At 38.3% G+C, this 10139-nt stretch overlaps 3 protein-coding genes across 13 annotated transcripts in view; all 3 read right to left on the minus strand.

The window, feature by feature from the left end:
* Positions 1–2977, minus strand: part of AMPdeam (AMP deaminase) — a 28668-nt gene extending 25691 nt beyond the window's left edge. For 2 of the 9 annotated variants that reach the window (XM_076526171.1, XM_076526167.1), the window contains exons 1-2: positions 2509–2977; positions 408–544 (exon numbers count right to left, since the gene is read on the minus strand). In XM_076526171.1, coding sequence (XP_076382286.1) covers positions 408–540 — 133 coding nt within the window. In that variant the 5' untranslated portion in view covers positions 541–544; positions 2509–2977. Of the gene's footprint in view, positions 1–407; positions 545–1599; positions 2255–2508 lie in introns of those variants that run through there. The other 7 variants (XM_076526170.1, XM_033477091.2, XM_076526165.1 and 4 more) reach the window with 7 other exon arrangements.
* Positions 2978–3133: 156 nt separating this feature from the next.
* On the minus strand, positions 3134–8200 carry LOC117224288 (uncharacterized). 2 transcript variants are annotated; one of them, XM_033477083.2, is made up of 4 exons: positions 7721–8200; positions 7544–7637; positions 6671–6833; positions 3134–5816 (listed from the first exon to the last, which is right to left on the minus strand). In XM_033477083.2, exons 1-4 carry the CDS (start codon positions 7767–7769, stop codon positions 3510–3512), a joined length of 2613 nt encoding a protein of 870 aa, XP_033332974.2. In that variant the 5' UTR covers positions 7770–8200; the 3' UTR covers positions 3134–3509. The 2 variants fall into 2 exon arrangements, with proteins under 2 accessions (XP_033332974.2, XP_033332975.2); XM_033477084.2 differs by having other exon boundaries at positions 7544–7606; positions 7721–8199.
* A 934-nt stretch (positions 8201–9134) lies between these two features.
* LOC117224293 (peroxynitrite isomerase THAP4) lies at positions 9135–10138 on the minus strand. Of its 2 annotated transcripts, none has more exons than XM_076526195.1 (3): positions 9899–10138; positions 9369–9754; positions 9135–9305 (listed from the first exon to the last, which is right to left on the minus strand). In XM_076526195.1, exons 2-3 carry the CDS (start codon positions 9750–9752, stop codon positions 9177–9179), a joined length of 513 nt encoding a protein of 170 aa, XP_076382310.1. In that variant the 5' UTR covers positions 9753–9754; positions 9899–10138; the 3' UTR covers positions 9135–9176. The 2 variants fall into 2 exon arrangements, with proteins under 2 accessions (XP_076382310.1, XP_033332999.1); XM_033477108.2 differs by having other exon boundaries at positions 9856–10135.
* Position 10139: the final 1 nt, after the last annotated feature.

The following is a 10139-nucleotide window of genomic DNA, read 5'->3' on the forward strand; positions in this document are numbered from 1 at the left end:
CCGCGCCCAAAAAATTCAGTTTTACAAGCTCTATCACTAGTCGAAATCTCGATAAAAAGTCAGCGTCGCCTCCCTTTATTAGTTTTTCTGTAGACTTTAATAAAATATATGAAAACTTGAATAAATTGTCGGCAACCAGATAGTCGGACAGCAATATTTATGCTCGAGATGCGAATGGATCTGAGCTCGCCGTCGGAATGTTAAGTGCCCGAAGCGCGGCGTTCACTTAAATACATTCTCATTTCGTCAATTTTCAAATGTACATATTTCGAATAACTGTGACCTGTAACGAGAACATCTGCTTAAAATACTAAAAAATGATAACAGTGAACGTGTTGACTGGAACAGTATGTATTTAACCATAATCGTTTCCATGCGAGTTGCAGCCAGTGAAAAGTAAAACTTACGATCGCGATGTGGATCAATGTTGTGTGGAGTTGTGGAACTGTCGGCATCACCTTCGCCATTCAAATCGTAGTAAATCCTGTCATCTTCTCCGTTCACATCCTTTGGGCTATTTACATCTACCAGCTCCTCCATATTTCTGAAAACAAAAGTTGATTTTCTTGAACGATTTAAATATAATTTGTGGAACAAATTAATAATAATAACAAATTTCAATTTCCATTGAAATGCGCTATCGAGCTTACGGCCATTAAATCAGAGATTTGAAAAAGAAAAAGCTTAAATAAATAAATTTCAAACTATACATTGTTGAATAAAATAGTATTTGAAATAAAAAGTAGAAATATTTTCAGAGATACGAGTTTGAAAATTCGCTCTGTACATACGCATTTATGACTAACAAGCTACGGCTCGTCGAGCGACGTATATACAGTTATACATCGCCTATAGCCATAAGTGCGTATGTACAAAGCAAACTTTCAAACTCGATTTTCTCGAAAACCAAATCGATTTATTGCTATACGTAATTTTCCCATAATTCTCACTGTATTTTTATAAAAATTCTCTTTGTTCCAATAAAATACTGGCGGAATTCGATTCTAACAAAATCCTGGCTGTAATGTTAAATAAATAAAAATTAAGTTAATTCCCACATCGTAGCAACATCAACTGAGCAACATTAACGTTCAAACAGGCGGGAACTTTGACTTTATAAAAAAATTAACGTTTCTGAATTCCGCAAATTGTTGCAAATCTCAAAGGATCTACAAATCATATAACAATGCTTGCGGATTTTTATGACTGCATGTCTACATTCCACTAAAAATGTCTTCGTGAAAGAAAGAAGAGACTCAAAGCGCAGCATCTGTCTTAACAGCTTTATCAAATATTTGGCATAACAGCCGTGAACATGTTTGCAAAGCCAACAGGTGACCGTTAAATATTAAAAGTTGAACAATTGATTCGATCATCGGAGGAAGGGGTATGTCGCTCCAATTCGAAGTATTTGTGGCATAGTTCGAAAAGCGTTGCCGTTGTCATTACGGAGACTCGATACGACACGTGTGGAAACTAAATATTCTCGCTGATTACTCATTGCATAAAGTAGAAAGACCGTGAATCATTAATATTGGCGCGTGCATACATATGTAAAGAAGGATGAGACAAATATAGCAAGAAAATAAACATACATACATAGATTTCTTTACTCACGTTGTGTCGTGACCCAAGAACGAATCAAACGTAATTTTCCTTTCGAAATAATCGTTGAACTCACACAACTATAACTGTACGAACGATCAGTAAACACTGGTTACGCTTTGGACACTGATTGAGAAACAGTCACACAATTATTACAGAATTTGACGTTTAAGAAGACACGCACATACACATGTATTATTCTCGTAGGGACACTGGAAATTATTTCATATTATTGTGCGTTCTACGTTCATAATTATAATAGGTGCGATAAGCTCACTGTGATCACTTGAACAATGCATGCGTACTGCGAGTACGTATGGACATCTATAAATGGAATGCAAAGTGAAATTCGGTTTCTTCGAAACGGTAATACTGGAGGATGCAGGAATCTAAGACAGCTCCAAGTGAGAAGACACCGCATGAAAATATAATGAAAATATTCCAGCGTGTCGACGAAACGTGCTGGAGTATACTGTTAGCTACCGACTCTCACTACATATTTCGTGACGCGTTCCCGGACCAGGACCGTCTCTATCCTACCATGACCCTGCATCCATTACATTTTATTTCAATAAACTTTCAAACTAGAAACGATTCCTGGTTTACATTCAGAAAGAACGATAAACCAGCTTCTTATTAGCTCCGAATTCACGGTTCGTTGTTTTAATTAAACAATGGAATTATTCCAGTTGTCATCGATTGTAAAATATTCATATTTTACATAATGTTAATTGAAGAAATGAAACAATGAATAGCTTCTATATACATTTGTACATATGTATATGTATATGTATATTAGATTAATAAAAAAAATCCGCTGTGGAACATGCTGTGTAACATGCCGTGGAATATGCTATGAAATATACTGTGAATTATGCTATGAAATAATATGAAATATTTCACCTGAGATCCTGAGATCGCTTGAGATTGCTGGAAACTGACTGGAAATAAAGAGATCCACAGCAATGAATATGATTGGCGGAATGTGGCGGTGGCGATGAGAAGCTCGTTGCACGGAGCACGACCGTAGTTAAACTGGCGCAGGCTCACATCTATCGATCTTCTGAAAATGTATACTACACGACCGACCGCCATTGCTGCCGTTGCATCCTTAAAGTCTCATCTTTTCATTAAGCAATAATTAAACGAATTCTCTCGTTACGAAAACGGCTACCTACTGACCTGTAAGAACATAAAAGTCTATTCGTCAATAACACATTTATAGCCTGAAATTATTGTCCCAATTTGAATCATAATTATTCTCATAATACAGACGATACTGTCAATTTCAATCGCCACATATCACATATATGTACACTACATGCATACAATGTACATGTAGCTCTTCATCTTCAGCGTTTGAATTTGTTCATACATTCAAACGTGCGCAGAATAATTGACCGATCAATTTGTTCGAATATTACAAGTTGAATTCTACATACATATTCTATTTTCTTTTCTTTTTTTTTTTGAAACTATACTAATAATGCTGGACATCATATCGATAAAGAAATTCGATACACGTGACTTTTAGTTTTCGTTAATATATGTAACTTTATTGCATGAAAATAAAATTACGTTATGTTACACTCCACGCGAATTCCTTCTAGATGTGCGTCATGTAAATGTGCATTCAGAATTTATAATCCTTGTAAATTCAGAATATAATTTAGCTTTGCACGTATGGTACACATACATATAGTAGAAATATTAGGTTGATGCTCATAAAAAGAACTAACAACGATGATCCGCGTATAGAATAACAATTGCTCAACGGTGACACGTTTCTGCAATCGCGTCGAACTTGTAAAGATGGACAAACCGATGGTAACCGAGTTTGCGTTATTTTCAGGAAAAATCCGGCATTTCGTATGCATCGACCTAACAATAAAGATACTTAGGCTTCAATTAAAATCAAAATCGCTCTCCGTGTTCGTCACATTCTGTTCGAGCGTGCTGTCCGTGTCAGAATCTAGCAAAGATTTGATTACATCCTTCTTTTTCTTCTGCTCATTCTTCGAAGCTAGCATCTCGCTTTGATCCTCCTTCGAGCTAACCGTTCCCACGCTGTCCTCTTTTTCCTTCTTCTCCTCCTCCTCTTTTTCCTCCTTCACCTCCTTTTCCTCCGTTACCTCTTTTTCTTCACTCTGCGATTCCCTCGGCTGTTCCGTCGACTCTTCCTCGACCACATCCACCTTGGCTTCTTCCAGCTCGAGTTCACCGTCTCGCGGAATTTCCGCCTCGCCGGGCTCGTAATGTTCCTCCGCATTCGTCGTAAACTCTTGATTCGGCTCGTATTGTTCGTTGTAAGGATAGCCATATTTCTCATTCGCGTCTTCCTGGTATTGCGCGTTAGGCTGATCATCATAGCCACTTTCAGGATGACCGATATACTGATCGTACTGTTCGCCCGTGTACCCTTCGTACTGTTCGCTCGGTTCCTGCGGATATTCCTGGATAGCATAGCCCTCGTACTCCTCCTTTTTCTCGTATTCGTAGGGTTCGTTCTGATCATAGCCGTAGCCTCCGTTCAAGTTCTCTTCACCGCTTGGCCCCTCGACGTTCTCTTCGTGTTCGTTACCCATTGCCTCAGATTTTTCTTGGTCGTTATCCTTGTAATCGTCGTAATCGTTGAAATCTTTTTGCTCGATAAACCTATCGTCGCCATCCGGAGATTCCACGTGCTCTTTCTCAGAGACTCGGGGCTGCAGCGAAGCGGGAACCTCGTCATAGCGATCCTCCGTTCTCCCAGCTTCGTGCTGATCGCCTGGATACTCGTTGTCCTGCAATTCTAACGTATCGTCGGTATTGTCGAAAATCACCTCCTGCTCCTGCTCCTGCTCCTGCACAGTTTCGCTAGCCGGTATTTCCTGTTCAATTAGCATCGCGTCGCTTTCATCCGGCGCGGTCTCCTCCGCGAAGTCGATTCGCCTGATTTGCTTCTCGACGGAGGCCAAGTTCCACGGCTCCAGCGCTTCGCCGACGCTGAACAGGGACTGCTCCAATCTCGATTGTTCTGCAACATAGATTCTATCATTGTCGCGCCCAGGATGGACCGGGCGATCCCGCCGCGGCTCGGGCGGATCATCGACGCCCGGAAAACTCTGGTTTTTCAGCTTTTCAATATTTTCACGCGAGTCTAATTCCGGCCGGTGCAACGCAACGTCGCCGCTAATTCTGTCCGTTGCGTGCGCCATCGATGTTGCGCGTCCTTGCCGAGCATCCGATATTTCAACATGATTTCTTTTGGCCAACGACGCGCCACTTTGTAGCTTCTCTTCCTCTTTCTCGGCGTGCCTGGCGCCACTCCTCGTTCTGGACACCAGATTCTCCGCGAGCTCCAACACTTTCTTGACGTCGTTCGCGAGGTTCTTGTCGAAGCTTTCCTTGGCGGACGCTCGGGAATCGCCGCGCGACGCAGCCGCACGCTGCTCCATCATCCGTGTTCCATCGTCGTCCGAGCTCTGCATGTCGAGGTCGCGATGAAGCTTCCGAATTTTCTCAAGGTACTCGTCGAATTCGCTGTTCGTTCCCGTTGGAACCTTCTCTTCGTTCTCTTCCACGCGGACTTCTTTGTTCCCGCATCTTGGATCGTATTCCTTTCTTTGGAACGATGCTCTCGGATATGGGAAGCTGTCGTTGTCGTTCGGGTAGCTATTGGGAGGATTCGATCGCAACGATTGCGTACGTCGAGACGGATCCATGGGGTACTGGGAAATCGACGGTAGATCTGGAAGCTTGGCAGCATCGAGGTAGAGGTGTCCTTGCGTGAAAAAGCGATCGAAGCGGTCTGCGCTTTGCAGCTTCGATTCAGCTCGAGGATCGCTATCGTTGAGGCGAATATCGTTGTTGTTGTCGGGTGTTCGACTCTGCTGGAAGCCTCTGTCCCCGCTTGGTAAGGATAAACGAATCTTGGGTAACTGTTGAAGGTCGTGTTTCCAGTACATCTGCAAGGCATCCGGATCGTATGCGGTTGTTCGTTGACTCGGCGTTTTAACAGCCTCCGACGGGGAACAGAAACTCGATCCGATTGTTTGGTAACTCGGCCGAGGCGATTTCAACAGCAAAGTACCGCGCCCTTCGGGTGATAGGGAATTCATCCGCTCGTTCGCATCTGTTCGCAGGTATTTATCGGCCTTCCGACCCGATCCTTCGCTTACGCCGTCCGCATGAACTGTACACATTCGGCGAAGATACGCTTCGTAATGTTTCTGAAAAAATAACGAAACATTCCTCGTCGTAGAGTACACGCGCGCGCGAGCTACGGTGATATAACATATAATAGGAAATAGCTTTTCAGAATGATGACCTTGGCAACGTATTTCAAGATCATTGAAATCGGTGTTAAGGACCCTATAATTAATAATTGTTTGCTCAATATGATCTGCCAAACATGTTAGCAAAGTTTGTCGATTTGTATGTAAATATAGACTGTAGATGTAGAAAATCTACAGTGTGGTCACAACTATACGTGGTCGAACAATACGTAGTTATTAGGAGTAATAACCGCTAGCATACTATTATATAAAGCAGCAATCTTTGTGTTAAGAGCACAATTTAACAATGAGACCGCTAACTACATATAATATACCGCTAATCACGAGTACTCGATTAATCATCCAATTGAAGCTTTCATCATTTTGCGTAATTGCTTTCGTTTATGTAATCGTTTGTTCTTTTTCTGTGTGTTATTTGATCAGTGTACTGCGCGCTTAAGCGCCCATTTAATTGTCCGCTTGTATCTTGCAACTTCCCCCACTCTCTAATATTCCTGGCACGTGCTGGGATACCCCTTGCCATATTAAGTCTTTCTATTCATTCCCTTCGTTTACTTTCCAGTACAAAAATGTAATATTGTCCTGTTCGATAAATATAAAGCTAATTATGCCCGAAAACAAACCAAAGGCACGGTGATTGATCACTCAAGAGTAAACGGCTCCGCTACCCTAGCGACTTGTACAGAAAATATAATCTTTCTCGAACGTAACTGTTAATCAAATATTGTGTTAGAACTCCGTGTTCACTTGTTTCGAACCAAAATGCAGAAAATGAAAAATAAACTCACTCTAAGAATGTTAAGCCTATCTGTTCTCGCTGTCATCAAGGCTAGACTATTGTCCACGCTGTCCAACGCTTCGAGGAGCTTGTAGTTCCTTTGGTCCGACACGCGTTGCTCCTCTAAAAACTCTATGTACTTGAAACGTAGCCGATTTATACACGTATTATGCCTGAAACGTTAATCACTTCATTAATACCAAATGCGACTTCAAATTCATTCGAGCAAGCAATGGATAATGTTTCATGGTATTTGTTTGTCTTTTTGCCGAACTCAATATGAAAAAGTAGTTGGACAACGTAAAAATTATGATTATTTGTCAACTAAAGTGTTCTCCCCACGTAATTTCTTCCAAAAATATTATTGAATAATACAGGAAGAAATTATATTGTATTTTTACAGTAAGGATCCAAGCTTTCTGGGCTTAGCGGTAGTTCTGAGACACCCTGTATAGTAAAAGCTCCGAGCTTAGAGCGACGATCGGATGTCAGACGATCGATCAAGAAATGGAAAATTTCTAAAAAGAACTGTAATTTAAAAAATTGAAAGAATATCCATGCAGTTTTCCTCTGTTTAAAGGATCGATGATTGTTTACTACGTAACTATTTAGTACGTATATACTTATTGAGTAGTTATGTATGTACATATGTCTATCCAAAATAAATCGTATTCCGAGATGATTTTATATTCATGAATATTATCCGTGACATTCCCTAAAAGTAGGTTGCTGCCAAATCGATATGTAATCTACTAAGTTCTTTCATGTTATTATTACCTAAGAGGAGAATAAAATCAATAGCACGACTACTACAAAACTACTATTTGCAAGTTGTATTATGAATCGTAGCGATCGAGGCAATTTGATTTGTGAAAAAACGTACCTGTTACGAGATTCTTGTAACAATACTTTGAATCTTTCTTCTAGTCTTATCCTTTCTTCTTCGCTGCAATGGTCGTGTAATTTGTACAATAACTCTGTTAATAACCTTACTATATATCATAAATTGTAATGCCATATATCCTCGTCGCATGTCGCACGTCCCACACGATTTGCTTACCTTTTCCGTAATTTTTCTTGTAGTTCCAACATTTTTTTATAGTAGCCATGACTATCGTAGAACGATGTCATGGTATGTGCGCATACATAAACTGTTCGATTGAATTTCCCAGTGATTGAAGAAACCGGTAGCGTCGATTGTTTCGACTTTTGATATGTTGTCAACCGATTTATTTAAATAAAAGACTTTTCAACAAAGCTTTCGCAGGTGAACCGTACAACAGCGAATCATGTTGCACAAGAACATTGTAGAACATTTTGCCAATAAATATTGTGTTTAAGTAACACACATTGTATCTTCTCTTTAGATTGTATTTTCTTCTATTCTCTGTTTTATGTTTTTTATTTAGAAGGAACAAGTAAAATGATTTAACGAGACAATGTTAATACTATACACAAACGTCACTTAACGATACTGAAAACAATGCAGATAACCATGTAGCGGTACAAGAAAGATCTTTCTTTGTGTCGGCACAATGAGCAACTGTACCATGTTCCATTTGACGTCGAATGGCAACAGTAACGGCCGAGGGTGTCGAGGGTGTATCGGCAGGTACTTACATATATAGACAGGTGTCCCTCCTGGTACGCCGACATTATACTATATGTACCGTTCTATGATCATCAAAACATATCAACATACATACATATGTATACACATATATATTTAATGACAATCATTAAAATTGAATAACGCTCTATTACTGCACTAAAATTAACAAATATTCAATTAGATTATTCAATATTATTCTATTCTATAATTTTTCTAATGCTGTCGAAATTATCAGTATGTTTCCTAAAATTCCGAAATTCACTGAATCATGTTGTAGATTGTTTTGCGAAATTGCAGTATGTACATGTTAGAAACTGTAATTCTCGAATTTGTCCTTCGCGTGATAATCACTCATCTGCCGCATATATACATAGTATTGCAGTCAGTAGACATATATTATTCATAGCATCGAAATGTCAAAAATATCCTATTCGATATTTTGACTGTCATGCTCTAACGTACCTTAAAAACTTAAAATTGAAAAGTTCATTTGTTTGACCGATTACATTTTCGACAACCTTACGTTCTGCGGATCCCAGTCAAATTCGGAAGATGTAATAAATTAACGTAAAAATTAATTTTTAAATACATTTTATGTATTTTTCACGTATTTTTGTAGACTAACCTAAGATAAAACCCTTTTGCAACTTTAACATAATCAATTTTGAGATAGAAGCATAACAGTTGCAAATTAGTTTCTTCCGAATTATGTATAACAACATGCTTGTGTGTATTCTTTTGTTACATATTGTTTATTTTATGAAATATGTTTTTATTTCCATATGGAATAAATGCAAATGTTTACAATTGACATTGTTGATTGATGGAATTTACTGAAATATAAACATAGACTATAAAAGAATTTAAGACGTTCCTAAAATTATATTTATTTGTAATTTTCATGTTAAGAAGCATTTTCACATTCCTTAATATACTTTGCTAATAAATGATCATGTAGTTCTGGTGTAGTTTCAGTAGCCAAACATAATTTATGTTGCAAGCAGTTGTCAATCAGTCTAAATTCTCTTCGCAACTATTAAAATTAATATATGATTGTACACATTGTGACTGTTGAATTACATTTTGCTTTTTATACCTTGGTAACCTTAGGCACCCTTGCTCCTTCTGTCGGTACCTGTATGCTGATTGTTTCTAATCTTACAATTTTGTCTTCAACTATGCCTTCTTCGATGGTTACAAGACCACGATTATGTGACAATAATAGGGCCACTTTATTTGTATCAGGTACTATTCTCAAAAAACCCATTTCATAATGTATTGGCTTTTTGTTATCTGCATACCAACTTCTTGCAGTATAATTTAACATTGGTTGACCTATTGACCTGAAACTCATTTCTTCATCATACTTAAAAGATTTAATTGTTGGATACTTTCCAGAAGCAGGTTTTTCAGTTTTCCATGTACCTCTTAACCAAGCTATTGGTTTGAGTGCATCGTGCATTGGTAATTTAAGGTTCATGTCTACAAAGAGAAATTGTTTGCCATATAATCATAGAGTAATCATACATATCTACGCATAAATGTTGGACAATATTTAGTTTAAATATATTTATATAACTAACCTGTAAGAAGGTAAAAAATATATTGCTTGAAAACATAACTTACAATTTGTCACTTTTAACTCTTTGCAAATATTTGCACTTCTTTTATTTTTTCATCCTATATTTGTCCTATATTTCTTTATATTTTATTTTAAAGTCTGCATTAGTGTACACACGCTTCACAAATAAAGTTAAATGGATACAATATTGTACCTTATATTCTAAATGAAGATAAATATATTTTCGCATTTTTCTAAACTTCAAAATCTAAAGAATTATACTTCGCAAATTTAAAAAAACCGCGT

Source organism: Megalopta genalis, chromosome 13 (genome assembly GCF_051020955.1).
Source record: "Megalopta genalis isolate 19385.01 chromosome 13, iyMegGena1_principal, whole genome shotgun sequence".
NCBI classification, from domain to species: Eukaryota; Metazoa; Arthropoda; class Insecta; order Hymenoptera; family Halictidae; genus Megalopta; species Megalopta genalis.